Here is a 20,035-nt window from a genome sequence, read left to right as displayed (position 1 = left end):
AAGATGTAGATATATATTTGATGTTAAACTTCTTGTCATCTTGGCTAGGCAAAGGATATGGTTTGGAGATGTTTCAAGAGAAATGGCTATGGTGCGGTACCACTTCCTCAACCATCTATTTCATCTTTGCTGCCAACAAAGTTAATGAGATAATCGGATTTTGGACAGAAGTTAATTCATGATTTGTAACTTGATTAGAGGAAGAAGTATTTTGGGTTTGCTACTAGGAAGCTACTTTTGAGTTGCTTTGATTCATGGGGCCAAAAGTACTTTTCTTAGATTCAATGTATAGATCTTTGACTTGTAAAAAAGAAATGGGAGGTAAAGACTATGCATGCTAGAAATTTGTAAGTACTCTTTAAGAAAAGTTATATGTGGTTAAATTGGATTTTTATTAATTTGAAGGATTATGTAGGTACAATCTTTATTTTATGCATGTATCCTCTTATAATTCCATTCTAATGGCTAATCAAGGGTTAGAAGAAGCATGATTTTGAATGGTTTGAGTTTTATTTGGACATTGACTTAAATTTAGTTTTTTTTTTCTTAACTTCACTTAGATCTTGTCTTGAAATGGACTTTGATGTGATTTAAATCTTAGATTGACTTTGGCTTTGCAATTGGTGTGGCTTGGGCTTGGAATGACTTGAACTTTAACTTAATTTGGGCATCGACTTGAATTGAATAAGGTCAATTGAGGGCTTGGATAGGTTGATCTCATATAAAGAGGCTTTTTATAAATTTAATTTGATTTTATAATTTGAAACTTTGAAGATCTTAACAATTCAAAAATACTCTAAAGAAATTAAGATTTGTTAAAATCTCCTTCAAAGATTTGAAGAAGATTTAGATCCCTTTTGAAGAGTTCCTCTCCAACTTTTGTCTTCTAAATTATTTGGTCACAATTTGAATTAATTATAAACATTTAATATTTTTATTCATGGATAATTAACTAGAGTTGAGTACATGGTAAATTTTAAAATGTTAAATTTTACACTTCTACATCATCAATTTCCTATTTAATGAAATTGAAAGCCTTTTTTCTCCTTCAAAATTTTATATCCAAAAGATTCAAAGAGAAAGAAAATCTAGGGTGTCATATTATGACAGTTAATACCTTTAATAAAAGAAAATAAAAACTAACTTATACTTACTCCAAAAAATAAAAAAGAGAGAATAATTCTAATTTAACAACAGAAATAATAACTCAATAAAACTACTAAATAAATAACTCTAAAAACAGAAATACTTGTTAAACTGCATATTTCCCATGATCCATTATAATGCTTTCATGACGGTTAATTTACAAAGCCACCAATACCCTAGAGGCTAACATATTATCTGAGAATCTTTTTCTTATGAAAAGGCAGCAAAGAGGCTCATGAACAGTCGCGCTCAGTGAAAACAACCTCCTAATGGAATTGTTTTTGAGCCTCAAAGCTTGAATGTGAAAGCTCCCAAGAAATTCCCATGAACGTTCTTGGAAGCGGGTCCCCGCGTGACTTCCAATAGTATGCTGGCCTCCAAATCATAAAAAATCATATATATAAATTAAAAAATCATCATCAACTGTTTCTTATTTTATTTTATTGTATTCCACCTATCAATATAAAAAATCTTCAAATATAAAATCTATCTTAATTACATGTAATTTTCTAAACTTCTTTTAACTTCACTAAATTTTTTTCATTATATATATAGATTTTAAATCAAATAACATAGAACGTATTTCTTTTTTTTTCCTTTTCATATAATTATTGTAGACCTTAATACTTGTCCAAAATATTTTTTTACATCAATTTTTTTTGTCCATTTACAACCTTTCAAACCTAACATTTACTTTAATTATTTATCTTTTTTTTTTTTTTTGGTTTCTTTTTCTTTATTTTCCTTTTCTTTTTTCTCTTACTTCATTTTTCTTTTCTCTTTTTTTTTATTTTTTTTTTATTCTCCTCCTTTTCTCCCACTCAAGTGCACCACCAGTGACCAGAGCAGCCCCCTTCCCCTTTTTTTTTTTCCCCTATTTCTTCATTTTTCTGGGACTTCCTCTTTCCTTTTTTTTTTTTTTCACTTAACCCCTCACCCAAACCCATCTCCAACCATCATCTTCTAAGTAGTTTAAGTTAAAACTTATATTCAATTCTTAGTTCACCTCTTAATCCTAGTTTCTTTGTATTTTTTAGCAAAAATTTGTAAAGTAGGAATATTTATTGAGAAACACATTTCTTGTAAATCTTGTGAGATAAGCTCAAATATGGGGTATTATTTGAGGGAAAAAAAAATGTAAGTGGAAGATATTACTTAAGGTTTCTCAAGTATAAGTGATGTTAGGGAGTTTAAGAGTAAAACATCTTTTGAGAAATATTGTAAGTGTCCATTAGAGCCGATTGGTCCAAGTGTTTTTTAAAACCACTTGCCAAACACCATTGGTTTTAGAAAATAGAATATTTTTATTTTTTAACTTAAAAATAATTTTTAAAACAATTTTAAGAAAATATGACTAAATAGGCCACTATCGGCATTTTTGGGGTTTTTTATAAGGAAAAAAAATAATAAGTGACTTGAACTATAGACTATGTACCAAGATTGGAAATTAAGATCACCTATATTAATTATATGAAGGATGCTTTCTTAGAAGGTATTTTTGGAAAAGTTCTCCAAAAGAAGCAACTACAATAGTAAAGAAACTTTCAAAATTCATTATTACACATGCAGATCGATTCTTTTATTCTTTAATTTTTAAAGAATTAATAAATTTGAAACAAATATTTTGTCTTTTATAAACAGATTTAATTCCTTCATCATCTACTTTAAAAGGGTAAAGTATAGCAAGAAATGGTGTTCTCAAGACTATCTTTTTATTCATGTCTCTTGACAAGTAAAAGAAAAGTCTTGTAACAAACATTTTGATACAAATATGTACATTTGAAATTTTGAAATTTTGAAATCTATGGTCAAGGGTGTTGAGTTGGCACTCATAGCACCTTGGTAAGTTTTTTCAAAGTATACAGTCGGAATTAATCCTTCATGTACACAGTTTATATCAGCACCAAACTCAACTAATGCCAAAAACTCTTTACAAAAGTCAGGTTTTATAAAAAGTTTTACTTTGATATGCCATTTTTAAGTTAACATTTTGGTTATAGAGTTTACAAATAATTGAGAATATTCTCCTTCTTCTAATTGTTTATTCTCACTAGTTTCTGTGTTTTGAATTTTTTTCATTTTCTAACATTTGAAGTCTTAGATCTATTTCTTGATTTTGATTTAGCATGGTATTAATTTGGAGTTTTATTTAACTTATTTCATTTTGAAGATCTTGAATCTTATAGGTTTTAGTTTATAAAATTGATCTAATACAATTTTTAGGCTGTATTGATTTGTATTTTCTATTTGTTTTTCATTATTTTGTTTTTGAATTTCTAAATATTTTTTAAAATATTCTTTTTGAAGGTTTTGATAACGAATTTTGTCAATTAATTCCATTAGGAAGTTTATTTCACTTGTTATTACATTTACTTGTTTGATATTACAGAGATAATTTTCAATACAGTCACAAGATGACTGTGAGGAAGACTCATTTGAAGAATCATCTTCTAATAGAAGTACTTGATCTTCATCATAGGTTTCTACAGAGGTTTGGCTAGATGACTCCGACCATGACTTTGTTTTGATTAAGTTAATCATTTGTCGTTTTAGACATTTTCCTATATCTAAATCGGCAATTATTTCTTTGACTCTGGAATTTGGAGCTATATGCCCTCTTTTGCTACATTCGAAACATTTTATATTTTGTTTATCAATTTTCTTTGAAGAAGAATTTTGATATGTTTTATTTGAATGTTTCTTATGCTTTGATTTCCCTTTTTTCCGATTTTTTTTTTTAAAGTCATCAGTAATTATTCTTTTATTTTTACTTTTCATTGAGAACTTTAATTTTTTACATTAAAAAAATATAAAATTGTCAAAAACTTTAATTTGTATTTTTGTCTTTTAAAAAATTTTAAAAATTAGGTTATCATGAAATTTTAAACAACAACAATAAAGTATAATACAAATAATCTTTTAAACACTTTATAAAATATAAGTTTTAAATAAAAATTAATTTAATAAGACAAACTAAAACCAAAAAAAATCAAAAAACTTTTTTAAAGAGACTTTTAAAATGAACTTTCAAATAAAATATTTGGTGTAAAAGCTTATTTAAAATCTTAAAATGTAATCTATTAGTTTTTTTAATCTAGATTTTTTTTTTGTTAGATTGAAACTATTTTATATATTGAAACTATTTTATATATAATTTCTTCTAAAATATTGAAATGTAATATTTTTTTTAAATAATGTAATTCAATGAAATATTTTTTTTTATTCCCACAATATATTTATTACTCATTTTTTAAACTCAAAATTATGGTTAGTGCATTTTGTATATTTTACTCGAAGGAATGGAATAAAAGGAAAATAGAATGGAAAGAAAAGAGAATTAATCCTAATCAGAAATTTGATCTAAATATTTATAAAATTATTATGAAAAAGAATAAATAAATGTTATTTGATTAAATAGATTTTGGATTAAAAAAAAAAAAAGCAAAAAAAAAAAACAAAAACTTTTCCATTTTTTTATAATATGTATAATTTTAACTTAATGACCCCTATGTATTTTATTTTGCATCTATGATTATAAGGTAAAAGAAAATGTTGATTGATCAAGTAAAAAAATGAAATTTATTATAATTTTATTGATAAAAAATATCATTCTTTTTATAAATTTGATATTTAATTAATTTATTCTCTCCTTTAATAAAAATTATTATTCATATAATAAATAACTCTAATATAAATAATATACTATTTTATTAAAGATATAACAATAGCTACATATCTAAGCCCAAGGACAAATTAAGTAATTTATTCACAAAATTTGATTCCTCAAATAAGAAGAGTCTCATATGTATGAGAGGGGAAGAATCAACGAGTCACCTCAAATTATGGTAGACCCAATTATTATTTTTCATTTCAAATCATTTGGAAATTAGCTAAACACGTAAATAATGGAAAAAAGACTCACTCAATGGAATCCAATAAACGTGGCTTCAGAGACGGAGACAGGTAGTGTCTAGGAGCGGCAAATGCACCTTTTGAAATTTCCATCCGATACTGTGGAAAGGTGCGTTCCAGGACTACCATGCATGCACGTATCCGTTCCATGTCTCTATCTCCAAATAGCCGTCGAGTTCACAGGCTTTAAATTCATCACTTTCACATTGTCCCACCATGCCTTTGTCCTAATAATCATGGGTACTCCAAGCCTCCAACATGTGAAGAATATGAATTTGAAGCCCACTTATCTAATCGACAGGGTCTATTAGACCATAACATCAGTATTCACGTGGTCGAAATTTCTCATTGTGTCAATATTAAAATATGAATTGTGTTATTTGAGAAAAAAGCATTACCCGAAAATATGTCCTTAAGTCAACTATTATATGTGGATCTTCTAAGCGTTGTGTATCACATGTTGGCCGGTAAACTAAAACAAAATAAATTTAAAATGAATAAATTAATTTATATATATATATATATATATATATATATATATATATATATATATATATATATATATATATATATGTTACTTCAATCTCATCTTATTCTATTTTTTCCTCTTTTATGTAAAGGTTAAATATAAAATTTTCTAATTTTTTTTTAATTTTTTTTATAATGAAATCAAATATGAGAAAATTATTTTCCTTAACATTTTGTTTTATTTCCGTAATACTTTTTGAAAACCAAACATACCATAAGAGTCTATACCTATTCAAAATAGTTAATTAAAATTGAAAAATTGATTGTACAGTAGGCTGATTTAGATGGGATGAATGAGTGTAGTTCAAAGATTTTAATATAAGAGTTAAAAATTTTAATTCGAAGATACATGTCTATGCGTGTCTAAGTGAAAACATTCAATCTTTTTATTTTTATAGACTTTCTTATCTTTTTCTTTAAAAGTACATTCAAGTTTTTTACCCTTTTTCTAAGTCAAGTTCCTTATTGGTCTTTTTATAAAATTTCATAGCATTTTTTATTCGTTTTGATAAGAGGGTAAATTCCTCTAAATCTACTTTTTCAAAATTTTCAAGGCCTTCCTCATTCTTAGAAGCCTTAAAAGCATATTCTCTAGGCTTTTGAGAACTAGGAAGTATTATTTCATATATCTTAAGATAACCAACAAGTTCATTAACTCTCATAGAATCAACGTTCTTACTTTCCTCTATGATTGTGACCAAGGCCTTAATCTTTTTTAAAAAGACCTCAAAATTTTTCTAACTACTTTGGATGTTAAAAGATGAATTCACGATATCACCAAGTTTTGAATATAATGCAGAGAAAGTCTAATCCTCTTGCATTTTAATGTTCTCAAATCTTGAAGTGGGCATTTAAATCTTGTACAACTTCACAACAAAGGTGCCCTTATATGTTATAGAGAGAATATCTCAGGCCTCTTTAGCATGTTTACATGTGGCTATTCCGCAAAACTTGTTAGGACTCACTCCATTAAAAGTGTTATAAAGGACTTAAGCATTAACCTTACTACTCTCATTATCAATTTTATCTCATTCTTGTTTGGGCTTAAGTTCACCAGTGGATCTTCCCGTTCCATCTAATTTTAACAGTGGCTCCCATCCAAATTCAATAGCATTCCAAACCTATTCTCCTTGTATTTTCAAGAAGAATTTTATACAAACCTTCCAATGAGGATAGTTGCCACCATCAATGTAGGGTGGATTAGTAATAGAAGATCCTACCCTCTATTGGTCCATACTAGACTAGTAGGACCAAGAAATTTTTTTTATTTTTATTAAAAAATCTTGCTTTGATACCAATTGAAACCAGTAAGATATCATCCAAAGAGGGGTGAATGAGTATATTTTAAATATTTTGATATAAGGGTAGAAAATTTCAATTCAAATAATCCTTTTTTAGAGTGCAAATTAAAAGATTTTTTATGTAGAAAATCTCCACTCGAATTGTGAAAATAGAAAACCACAAGTCAAAATCCGTAGAGTTGTAATCCACTAAATATGAAGATGAAGTATATAGATTTACTTGACGGTTGTTACTCCTTAAGACTTATACACTGGATCCTACACCTAATCTCATGTCCATGATGGAACACCATCGTACTTCTTATTGGACTTCTCATCACTTTAGGGGGATGTGAATCTCTCTCACGAATCCAAGATTAAGAATCACAACTTTTTGAGAGTTTTGGATTAAGCGCAAAGAGTAATGAGTTAAAAGTATAGGCACATCCGCTTTTAAGAGAACTCTCCCAATAAGCATATATAAGAGAAAATCTAGTGAACTTGGAATCAAATTAGAAATCATATTTTACAAAAAAATAATTTAGAAACTTAAGAATTTTAAAAAGATTTGAAAAGATTTTATATTTTAAATTTAAAAACATTTGGAAAGATTTTTCTTTTAGAATTTAAATTCTTTTCCAAATCATTTTTTTTCAAATTAATTTTATTATTTGGAAAGATTTTTCTTTTTAAATCCTCGATTTAAAATTTCTTTCCAAATTATTTTTATTATTGGAAAAAAAATTATTTTTAAATCCTCAATTTAAAATTCTTTCCAAATTAATTTTATTTTTAATTTTCATAAGTCTACTCTATACCTTTTATGTCATTATTCTCATCAATTTAGTCTCCAGTTTATTCTACAATAATCTTGAATCTTCAAAAAAAATATAAATCATAGAAAAGTACATAGAATCCTAAACCAAGATGGAAAATTTTCAACTTAATCTAAATAGCCTAATATATTAACAAAAATCCTTAAACTGTGAGAAAGACATTTCTAACAATATTGATGATGAAAATGATGATAAACATAAATATATAAGTACTTCTAAAATGACAATAATTGATTTGTCCAATCAAACTTTTTGGATAGGAAAATATAGTAACCATAAATACATACCAAATGAGATCTATCACACAAATAAAAGCAACAAATATTAAACATGATGCATTAGAGTAAGACACACATGGTTTAATAATAGTATTGTCTAATTAAATATCAACCTAAGTACATGTAAACGTAAGCAATGAGCTAGAATATTCATGTATGGGATGTCAATATAGAAAACCTTCAAATATAATCCTCTCTTAATTACACATGCATGATGATCATGGACATTTAACTCAGTAAATATGTTTAAAAGTAATATTTATTTGAAAAAAAAAAGAAAAAAAAAATACACCTAGCTGCCCACAAGCCTAAGAAATAATTTTTATTTGGAAATTAATTAAAATCCTAGTCTCATTATAACATAATCTTTAAAAATCACTCACGTGTTATAATTTTAGCCCACGTGAGAGATTATAATGACGTGTTGATTTTAGTTGTTTTTTATTAATTTACATGGGTAAATTTTCCATATTTGCTTCATTGCATGTTTGATAAACTTTATTTATTTATTTTAGCAGCTATTTAATCTTTGTTTGTTTCAAGTTTTAATTCATTTCATATTCCATTTTTAAATGATAAATATGTTGATTGGAAGGAGAAAGCTCTCCTTACATTATGATGGATGTATGACCTATGACTTTCATTTTATATTTTTGTATTTATGAAAAATTTCTAACAGATTCTTCTTTACACGCAATTATATTTCTATGAATTTTTTTAATTAAAAAATAAGTTATAAGTCAATTAAGACTTAATATGTTAGAATTATTACATTTAAAAATAAATTAAAACTCAATTAATGTCATAAATTTATGAAAAAATAATAATTTATAATAATTATGTTATTTCTCTTCTATATATATTGAATTGTATTTTTTTTTTTAATTTTCTGATTAGACAAATAAATTCTAAATCAAGCAAGACTTAATGTATTGGATCCTTTAACAAGTACATTAATTTTAAAAATAATTTAGAATTCAAAAAATAATTCAATCTCCATTAAAAAATTCATGGATTCAAACTAGTTTTAAATGATTTAATTATTTCTTTTTTTTTACATATAATTGTATTTTTATAAATTTTCTCACGAGACAAATAAACTTCAAATTAAGTAAAAATTAATACATTGAATTTATTAATAAGTTTAATAATTTTAAAAAATAATTTGCAGCTTAAAAATAGACTCAATTAATCCCATTACGTAATGGACCAAAACTCATAATCTCCTCTATATACTTTTTTGAATTTTCTCACTAAATAAATAAACTCTAATTTACACAAAATCAAATCAAGATGGATCAATTGTTTTAGATTCTTTAATGAATTTACTAGTTTTTAAGAATAATTTGGAATTTAAAAACTAATAAAATTAATCAAAACTAATTCAAAATATCATGCTCATATGTTTTAGATTCTTCAATGAATTTACTAGTTTTCAAGAATAATTTGGAATTTAAAAACTGATAAAATTAATCAAAATTAATTCAAAATATCATGCTCATAATTAAGTATTAAATATACACACGGCTTATTTACATATAAAAAGAATTAAACATTGCTTGTTTTCAAATTTATTTTTTAACAAAATATTATCAATCATTATTATTTTTAAATTATTATTATTCATTTTCAACCAAAAAAAAATCAATTATATCTTTTCAAATTTGTTAATATTCTAATTTTATAATATATACCAAAGTAGCTTTTTTAATAAACAAGTATAATTTAAAATTCATCATAATAGTAGTATTTACATTTAAAAAAACTATTTTAAATTTATTTGTAATTATAAAATTATTTTTACTTTTAATAAAACTTAAATTAAATTTAATTAATATTATATAAATTGAATTTACAATTTTTTTTAAATATCAAGATAAAAGAGTTCTTAGAAGCAACTAAAATTTATTTATTTAAACAAGGCTTTTCATTCTTTGCTCTTTCAAAAAAATGTTTTTAAAAATAACTTGTGAATCACCTTATTTTAAAAATATATATAAAAAATCATTTTTTGTTTTCTAACTTGAAAACAATTTTTAGAAAAGATGGCCAAACACCCCACTGTTCTAAGCAAATTCAAGACAATCTACAGAATCTTGTACCGAAGAGGACTATGGTTTTATTTATTTCAACGAAGAAACACATGTAATAACTTCACAAGGATCCTACATTTTTCTGCAACCAAATCTTCAGCCTGAACTAGAAATATGTCCCCCCAGAGGAAGGAGAGGCCGCTTTCATTTTCTCTCTAGTCGTCCAGTACGTTTTTTGTGGTAACCTCATCAATGGTTTTAAAATGGGATATCCATGAAGGGACAATGGGTGCCAGCTCGAAAATGGGATATCTCTGTGTCTCAGGGAGTTAAAGAGTTGAGCTTCTTTTCAAGCATTTTGGCCCGTCGAAGAGCATCCAAGGCCTCAGCTTGCTTTCCTGCACGTTTCAAGTTTACTGCCTTCACCTTCTCAGCCTTGATCCGCTCTTCCAATTGGCTTTTCTCTTGGCTAGAGCTATCACTCTTACTAATGTGGAGTTTTGCAGGCTCTGGTTTTTCAGGGCTTTGTGCTAAGGGACTAGCATCTTCCAGCCCTATCGCTTTCAATGCAGATAAAAGTTGAGGATCCAGAAGATCATCGACATGCACATCATCTACTGGTTCAGCACCTTTGGCAGAAGACTTCGCCGCATCATGGGCAGCCAACTCCTCCAACTGGGTTTCAAGAGCCTTGGCCAATTCAAATTCAGCTTCTGCTTCTTCAATCCGACCTTCCCGTCTTAGCTTCAGTGCCGATCGTTTGTGGCTGAGGGACTCCTGCTGCAGCTTAAAACGATCACGACCAGATAACATTTTTGGAGCTGAATCTACCAAAGTCTGCGTCCTTTGTCCAATGGAAGTCACACTGGAACTAGAAATTGACGTATCACTTGGACTAGACCTGGGCTGGGGATCATCTTCCTCTAAATTCTTCTCTAATAGTTTTGCCTGCCGAAGTTCATCACGAGCTTCTGCCAATTTTCCTTCTCTCTTCAGAGAAACTGCCTTCCTTTTATGAGACAGGATTTCTTGCTGAATGGAACTTTTGTTCTTTTGAGAAGCAATTGCCTGACCTGAATTTGCTTCACTTACATGCAGCTTCCTATCTGCATCAACCATCTCCTCTCTTTTTTGAGGTGCAGCATCAACTTTGCTTCCCAAATCTTCATTGGTACTCTTCAAGGATTCTACCAGAAGAGGGGGATTAGCAAAAGAGGAAATTCCAGAACTTAAATTCCATTCACCTTCTTGTTTTTCGGAAGGTACATGAGAAGCATTCCACTCGTCCCCAGTTAGCAAATCCATTATGTTTCCAGACTGGTCTGATGGAGGAACAAAATAAGTGCCTTCTGAGATTCCCATTTTGCCTGGTGGACCAATGTCCACCAATAAGGGATTGTTGCCTTCAACGATCTGAGACATCTCAGGAATTAAAAGACCTGAACTCATTGAGGGAGGCTTCACTGTTTCACTCTCCTTCAATCCTGAACTTGTTGCCCACTCAACTTTTTCAGTTGGATCTACTACCGCCTGGACTGACTGCTTATTTACTTCAACCACATCCTTCATACTTCCATGTTTTTCAGTGGTAATCAAAGATTCAAAACTCTCGAGATCTTTATCCTTAGAAGGATCAAGCAGAAGCTCTGTTCTTGGGGCTTCCATGTCCATTTGGGCTTCCAATATCTTTGCATTCCTCAGCACTTCCTCAGCCTCTTCAGTTTTCCCTTGCCTTCTAAGAGTGAGAGCCTTTCTTTTCAAACCCAAGAGTTCCCTTTGGATTTCTCCTTTGCTTTTTCTAGCTGATATGACTGGAACTTCAGAATTGTATTGAATAACAGATGGGTCAGTAGAATGTGTATAAATACCAGCATTTTGTTTAAAGGGTTCTGCTTGTGTGGTTTCAGGTCTGTCTTCATCCTTCCACCCCAAATTTTTTTGCATTGAGAGAAGCACAGGATCACCCAGATCCTTTTCTGTTGCATCCCCTTCACCTCCTTTGTCAGATGAACTTTCAAGGGGATATTTGATGACTTTGTCTTCCTTGTACTTATTCTCAACAGGAGCTTCTTTTGTTGGTGCTTCCATTTCTGAAATTTGAGCCTCTAATACCCTTGCCAGTCTCAACACTTCTTCTGCCTCCTCAGTCTCTCCTTGACGTCTCAGAGCAAGGGCCTTTCTTTTCAATCCTAAGAGTTCTCTCTGGATTTCACCTTTGCTTCTTCTAGATGTCCCTACTGGGGTAGTTGTAGGAGCCTGTATAATGGAGGAATCAGCAATCTGTGTAGATAAACTATCATTTTGTTTCCGAGATTTTGATGGAAAGCTTACAGTTTCATTATCTTCATCCTTCCAACCCATATTACTTAGAAGTAAAAGATACATTGGATCATTCAGGTCCTGATCAGTTACATCACCTTCTTCTCCCACATCACCAAGGTCCAGGGTTCCAGAAATATCAGGATGCTTACTGCTAACATCCACCTGTGTAAACTTTACCTTGGAGGCATTGTCCATCTCTTCAAGCTGCTGCTCAAGAACCTTCCCTTTCTTCAATTCTTCTTCTGCCTCGTCTAATCTTCCTTCCCTTCTCAAAGCAAGAGCCTTCTTTTTCAGACCCAGAAGCTCTTTTTGAATCATTAATTTACTTTTTGGTGCCATTTTAGGTTCCACAATTTTCATCCCATTAACATTTTTATTATCCGCCTTATTTAACATCAATGAGTTATCTGCAGTTTGGGAAGTCGAACCCTTCTGAAACATCGCAGGATCATTTGCAGATGAGTTGTCTCCTTGAGAATCAAAGCCATCAAGGTCCCTTTCAAGTACTTTGGCCTTCTTAAGCAGTACCATTGCCACTGAAGTATTACCTGCCCTTTTTTCATTGAGAGCCTCTCTTTTCAAAGATTGAATTTCATGTAAAAGGGTGTCTCTATCAATAGGGGCAGACTGGGCCACAATGTCCACAGGATGATGAGAATCTTCACTCCAACCTAATGATTTTAAAGCAGCAGCCATTTCAGGATCATCCATATCCTCATCCATAGCTTCGAAATTACCATCAAGACCAATATCATCAGCCATGCCCACAAGGTGATCAAAGTCGAAATCATTCGCCGGGTTGTACCCAATTGAAAAATCACCTTGTTTATCATTGTCAATACTACGAATCAAAGAGGATATCTCATCATCAGAATCTTCAGCCTCAGCCAAGAATTCCTGTTCCTCAAGCTGCTTTTCTAAAAGTTTAGCTCTCTTCAGTTCTTCCTTTGCTTCAATGAGCTTGCCTTCCCGCTTAAGCATGAGAGCCTTTTTCTTAAGAGCGATGACCTCAGACTTGTCAATACCATGGGTTTCCTTATCCGTATTAGTTTTTTGGGGGACTTCTCTAAGGAGAGTAGAGAGTTCACCCTCTAAACTAATATTTACAGGTTTTTTATCTGCATCATGAAGCTCCCTGTCAGACCACCCAAGTTCTCTGAGTTCGGCAGCAAGGTCATCCTTTTCTTTTCCCATTTGAGGAAGAAGTCTATTTTTTCTGCCTGATTCTTTAGGGTCATCCATAATTTTCTGGTTCTCTGCAATGTTACTTGAAGACAATGCCCTTTTACGACTTTTCCTTAATGATATCTCCAAAGCCCCAGCCTGCCTCTCAAGCTCCTTTCCCCTCTTAAAGGCTTTCAGAGCTTCCTCAGATTTTCCTTCTCCTTTTAAAATCTTATATTTCCCTTTTTCATCCAGGGCTTGTTGACGCAGTTCCTCAGGGCTAATTGATCCCATCTCACCAGGCACATGATTGGGCTCATTGACAGTGAGACTTCTAACTATTTGCCCTTCCATATCCTGACTGGAAAGTTCTTCAAGTTTTGAACATGATGCACTGCTCGTTGACCTTTCAATACTGGAAACCGTATCACTAGTGGACTCTCGTCCTGATGAAAAGGATTCCTTTCCGTCTTTCCCAAGAATTTGGTTCAAAACTTCATCCTCATGCTTTGATGTCAATCTTGAGCTACCTGCACAAGGCAACCAACACTAAGCTGAAAATGCTAACTTTAATATGAAAAGTAAACCTATCCTGTTACATTTTATGCCTGCAAGAACTTTCAAGGTGAAAAGGCTTAGTTTAAAGATAAGAAAAAGGAGAACAAAAACACAGTCAATCCAAGAACAGATATTCCATCCATGTATTCCAAATTATGACAACACTTTCCAAATATTCTTAACTTTTAATCATCTTGAACCAAATTAGGTGTTCATCTTAGAAATCTAGAATAAAAGACTTCCAATAACTTCTGACATTGCTAACCACTATTTAACCCATACTTCCCTTAATTGAGACATGCAAAGAAGGGGCAGCATAAAAGAAAAAAAAAGTTACAACCCTCTACTCCAGTGTAATCTAAAGAGCCCGTGATGAAATAATCTGCCCCAAAAGGTGCAAGCATACCCCACAGCATATAATAATCACAAACCTGAAGCCTCTTGTCCTGAAGCAATGCAGTATTCTGGTACATTGAATTCCTTGCCTCACCCTGAGATGAGAGGGAAGGTCGATTTGACTCGAATCCTGGACCTGATCTTTAAGCCTACACCGGTGAATGGTGCGATGGGAGATATTTTTCTTTTGTAATTTTTTCATCAATGCTGGCCCATTCGAGGCTCGTCCATGCCCAATCCCAATGGACAAACCTTCGATCTATCTGCCCCTAGCTCTATAATCCACCCATCTTCCCCAGTCCCTGAAAGCCCATCCTCTTAAGATCTACAAGCACACTGCAACAGCTCATGGAGCTTCGTCTCAGAACCAAACAAAGCCACAGAATATCCCTTTGGATTCCCAAATCCATCCTCAAATTACCCTGGACTAGGCTCACTTAGAGCCACAATTAAAACCAGAGGTGGTTTGGTACATAGAAACCCCCTCTTAAATAACTTTATAAGCCATTATACTCTTGTTTAAAAGACATTGATTCTACTTAACGGAAGTCATAATACCACTTTTCAATGGAGCATATATCCAATTCCCAAATCAGTAGTTTCTAACTCCCCTCATTTCAGCACAACTTCAACCTTTCGTGACTCAATTTTCTAGACATGCCAGGTTAAACTGAAGGCATCCTAAAATGATCCACCACTGTGCCATGCCTGGCCACTAAACAAGTCTGTTGTCATTGCCCAGCCCACAGTGCCCATCTCAAGGCAACAATTACTTGGTCTCACATATGTTAACTGCAAGATAACCTATATTCATCTCAAATGTTTACTATAAAAATGTCCACTGACACATCAGCATGTACCATACTATACAACATCTGCTGTGACTAAGACATCAACTAAGACAACCAAGTAGGGACTTAAAATCGTTTTCCAGCATCTGCTGGACCACCAGAGCTCTCAAGAAATTGATTAGGACTAACACCACAGTCAATGAGTAAGCCCGAATGGACCATGAGAGAAGGGTGACTCAGTGGACATTAAAACATGTTATGGGGTGAGCTCCTTTTTGTAAAGAAAACATAAGACAATTGTATATTTCTCAGGCACATCCCCCCTTCCCCCTCCCCCCCTTTTTTTGGCACTTTTAGTATACTCTCATTTGCCTATCACTTAAATAAAAATAAAATAAAAAGACCTGATATGTGTTTTTCTGCAAAAAGCAAACCATAGTTGTTGACACATTAAAGAAAATAGGCAAGGCATTCAAAATGGAACTTAACAACCTCAGGAAATTATTAATCTCCAAAGCGCACCTTTTCCAGATTTATTCTTGTGCCCGTGTCGCATCTCAAAGCGTGCAGCCTCTTCCAGATTTTTACAGGGGTCACAAATACGCACTGGTGAATCACCTTGTCCACGTAAAACCATTCGTTGCTGGGTGCAACTGTTGCAGAACAAGCCTCCACACCTGCGGCAATGATGCTGAAAATCCACAATACACGACATCAAGCAGTAACACAACAAAAAGAAAAATAAATAAATAAGAGAATGAAAAAGCGTCTTTTTGAAAAGTGACACCATACCCCTTACTCAAAAAGTGAGGAAGGGATATGGTGTCGGGTTTTGGAAAGCAATAAGGAAGGATAGGGACCTTGTGCATAGCAAGATTTCATTCTTGGTGGGTAATAGGGATAGGGTGAAATTTTGGAAGGATAAGTGGTGTGAAGATAATCCTTTGAGTGCCACATTCCCTTCCTTGCTTGCTTTAGCCATTTCCAAGGAGGCATGGGTGAAGGGGGTGGTGGAGTCCTTACTTCTCTAGATCTTTCAATGATTGGGAAATAGATTGTATGGAGAGATTCATATGGTGTTTGCATGAGAGGAGAGTGTGTAGGAATGAGGAAGATAGGGTGTTGTGGACAGAGACAAAGAAAGGCAAGTTTACAGTTAAGTCCCTCTATAACATCTTAGAGTTGGGCAATTCAATTTCTTTTCCATTGAGAACTATTTGGAACCCATCGGTGAAACCTAAAGTATGTTTCTTTGTTTAGGAGGCAACGTGAGGAAAAGATTCAACATTAGATCAAGTCCAAAGAAGAGGGTGCTCTTTAGTGAATAGCAATTATCTTTGCCAAGTGGAGGAAGAATCCATAAACCACATTTTTTTACATTGTGTAAAAATAAGGGTTTTATGAGAGTTGCTTTTTACACTTTTTGGGATGTCTTGGGTGCTTCCTTCGTCATTTAGAGGGAGGCACTTCTAAGTTGGCATGATTCATTTTGGGCAAAGAAATGCAAAAAGGTTTGGAGAGTAGGACCCTTTTGCATCTTTTGGACAGTCTGGAAGGCAAGGAATAGGATCGTTTTCGATGATGAAGTGTTTTTGATCCAAAGGGTAAAAAGTTCTTTTGTTTACTTTCTTTGGTTGGAGATTAAGATGTTTATAAATGATATTTTTTTTACTCTAGTTAGTTTCTTTGATTGGTTGGGCTCATGTTGAGGGTGGGGGTGTTGTTGCCCCTCCTCTTTTGTAGATCATTCACTTCTTTGGGCCTTTCGGCATTGGGTGTATAGTCCTATATTCATTGGGCCACTTATTTGGCGCCTCTTTTTTTAACATATATATATATATATGAGTGAAAAAGAATTCAGAAAATCTGATACAAATGCCTGTACAGACCATAAACCCCAATTGTTTCATGATAATAGTATTCTTCAAGAGCACTGAATTGTGCATTTGAATCCATTGAATCTCTAGTTGTGCACTCCTATTATCCAACAAATTTATCAATGGTAATCGAAGTACCATCTTTAAAAATTTGTTAACCATATGAAATTTTCTTCCTCCAAAAAATTGTACATCAATTTAGTCAGTCTTCAGCCTTTTCTTGAACTTATTCTCTCGCAATCTCTAGAGAAAAAAAAACATGCATTCAGAATTTTATACCAGATTACCCTTACAGTGTCTATTCCTAGTACATTCCTGATCCATGGTTCTCAAAATTTCAGTTTCAGCCCCAATCAAATTCAGATGGAACATTCTGAGCAAATTTATTAAAATTCCCATATATATTTCAAAAGTCAGATGATTCATATTTGGTATTAACTAAGCTGAAAATTCAACAAAATAAGGAAATACATAGCGAAACAGGCAAATTCCCCAGCAATCCCCTTATTTCATTGAGGCTGTCAAAGCTTCCAGAATTCCCAAAGTAAAACCCACATTTTGAACTTCTTGCCAAGGATTCTACTTTTTGGATGAATTTACTATCTCCAACCCCCCAGTCTTGGTAGGAACACAATGCAATCCCAGATGGGCCTAAACAAACAAAAATTCCAAAGAGGCAGCAATACTTCAAAAATAAACAAAGCGTCTAAATTATTTCTATCTCTAATAAATCAACATACTTCAAGAGCACAACAAGATAGACATGGATGGCTTAATAGAGATTATTACAAAAAAGCACCTCAAATTCTCAACAAGCCTAGTGAACTAATCGCTGAATCTACTCAAACTATTATACAAATTGAAAAGAAGAAAGTCATGGGCCTACTAGCCATGATCAAAAAAGTGATCTATACGTCAACAATCAAGCATGGTTAGTGGAGAAACACATGGTCTCATCTAATCATAACCATCACTTGATGAATATAACCCAAAAGATCAAATTTTTTAAAATGGATTCCGAAGAAAAATAGAAAAATCAAACAAAGATTTTGATTAATGGATCATCAGATCGAAGAAACGAAATAGAAGGAAGAGAGACCTTGCGATTGATAAAGGTGAACTGAGAAGAACATCCCTGACAATGAGAAGCATCGACTACCCAAATGTTTCCCCTCAGTGATGGCTTTGGCGGCAATCCGATTTTCTCCAACATCGTGATTTTCTCGGAAAATAAGAGTCAACAGGAAAAGGCAGGGAAAATGAAAGACAAAATAGGGAAAGTGAGCAGTTTAGAAAAAGTATACGAGATGGGCACAGGGGACTTCCCTGCTATTCACCTTCCTTTCTTCCCTTTTTGTTTTCTTTTATTTTCTTTCTTTTCTAATCGAAGAGAGAAGGAGAGAGAGAAATGACTTCTAATTTGTAAGCAGATTAGAACGGCTTCGAATAGGAAGATAGATTAAAACTACGTCGTTTTGGCTAGCCCAAATGGTGAACCAACGAGGATTCGACATGTTAATCAGCACGACGTCGTTTTAATGGTTTCTTTGTAAACTGCGATCATGCCACGCAACGTTGGGTCAACTTTGACGGGCAAAGTTCTTCGATATCGGTGTGATGACCTGAAAACTTTTCCTAAGTTGGAGTATGAGTTGGCAACATATGATAGGGTGGTTAAATATAATTGTATTTGAATTGAAATTGTGTCTATTACAAATAAGTTATTTTTTTACTTAATTTATTTGAATTAATTTATTTAATAATTGTAATAATTAGATGACTTTTTAAATGAGTTATACCAATGTATTACCAATTTAATAATTACATCGTATTTGGGTTTATATTTTTAAACTCGTTATTATTTGTATTGTATTTAGATTAGCTTAATTGAGTATTTGATGTTTTCACATGAATATAACTTATCAATACAAATTATCACCCCTTAGTTTGAAATACTTAACGATGATAGTCACCTGTGTTGCCTCCAATTACGATAAGTATTGGGCTTTAACTTAACTAAAATAAATAAATAAATAAGTCCGATCTTTTATATACCAATAATAGTTTCATGTGATTCGTCATTACAATTTAAATTTGACACTTTCTTAAAAGTTTGGTTTAAGTATATTTGTGTTTGAGACAAATTCATATCAACTTGCATAACCCATTTATTCCCAACCGTGCGAGGGCTACTATTCTTATGAGTAAGTCAAGGAGCCAAAGTGGAGATGACCTTTTCAACATCACTATGAGAACGCTCAAGTAAAGAATTCTTCAAATGTCTTTCTTAGTGCTTCCTAGAGCTAGTCACTTTTGATCCACATAAGTACGACTATCTCGCCCTCACTCGACAGGCCATGGGCATCAAACCTACAGATCTTCCCCCACCCATCCTACCACTTCAACACCTTGTGATCTTTAAGATGATCATCACGAGCCCTCTACTAGAATGTCTTGGTAGATTCCAAAAATTCCATGGTGGATCAAGACAAAAATGAATGTGGGAATCCAAGACATACTCATCCTAGAGCTTCTACTCTCCTCGGGGGAGGGGGTTTTTTTTAGATAGAGAGGTGATTCGAGGGTAGCCTCCCAATTTACATAACTCATTTAATAAATAAGTTATTTTTAATTAATTTGTATAACACAATTTTGATCTCAATTAACCTATTTAATAATCATGTTGATGAGTCTGATTATAACCATAACATATTTAACCTACATTTAAAATTTGATTTTAAATAAATAGGTTAATTGAATTGTAAATATGTCAAATTAAAAGGTTAATCATATTAAACGTGTTAAATGATGTATTATCAGTTTAATAATTATGTTGTGTTTAGGTTTATGTTTTTAACCCAATTATTATTGTTGTTGTGTTTTGATTGACATATTTGATCAACTACCTAAGTTT

At 32.1% G+C, this 20,035-nt stretch overlaps 1 protein-coding gene across 2 annotated transcripts; it reads right to left on the bottom strand.

Moving 5' to 3' along the window:
- Positions 1-10,076: 10,076 nt before the first annotated feature.
- LOC100263747 (uncharacterized) lies at positions 10,077-18,549 on the bottom strand. 2 transcript variants are annotated; one of them, XM_059740016.1, is made up of 4 exons: positions 18,221-18,538; positions 15,767-15,935; positions 12,345-14,029; positions 10,077-12,269 (listed from the first exon to the last, which is right to left on the bottom strand). In XM_059740016.1, exons 1-4 carry the CDS (start codon positions 18,332-18,334, stop codon positions 10,335-10,337), a joined length of 3,903 nt encoding a protein of 1,300 aa, XP_059595999.1. In that variant the 5' UTR covers positions 18,335-18,538; the 3' UTR covers positions 10,077-10,334. The 2 variants fall into 2 exon arrangements, with proteins under 2 accessions (XP_059595999.1, XP_059595998.1); XM_059740015.1 differs by having other exon boundaries at positions 10,077-14,029; positions 18,221-18,549.
- Between the last annotated feature and the right edge of the window lie 1,486 nt (positions 18,550-20,035).

Source organism: Vitis vinifera, chromosome 10, assembly GCF_030704535.1.
Source record: "Vitis vinifera cultivar Pinot Noir 40024 chromosome 10, ASM3070453v1".
NCBI lineage: Eukaryota > Viridiplantae > Streptophyta > Magnoliopsida > Vitales > Vitaceae > Vitis > Vitis vinifera.
The sequence above is the reverse complement of the archived record's forward strand: the minus strand, read 5'-3'. Positions and strand labels throughout refer to the sequence as shown.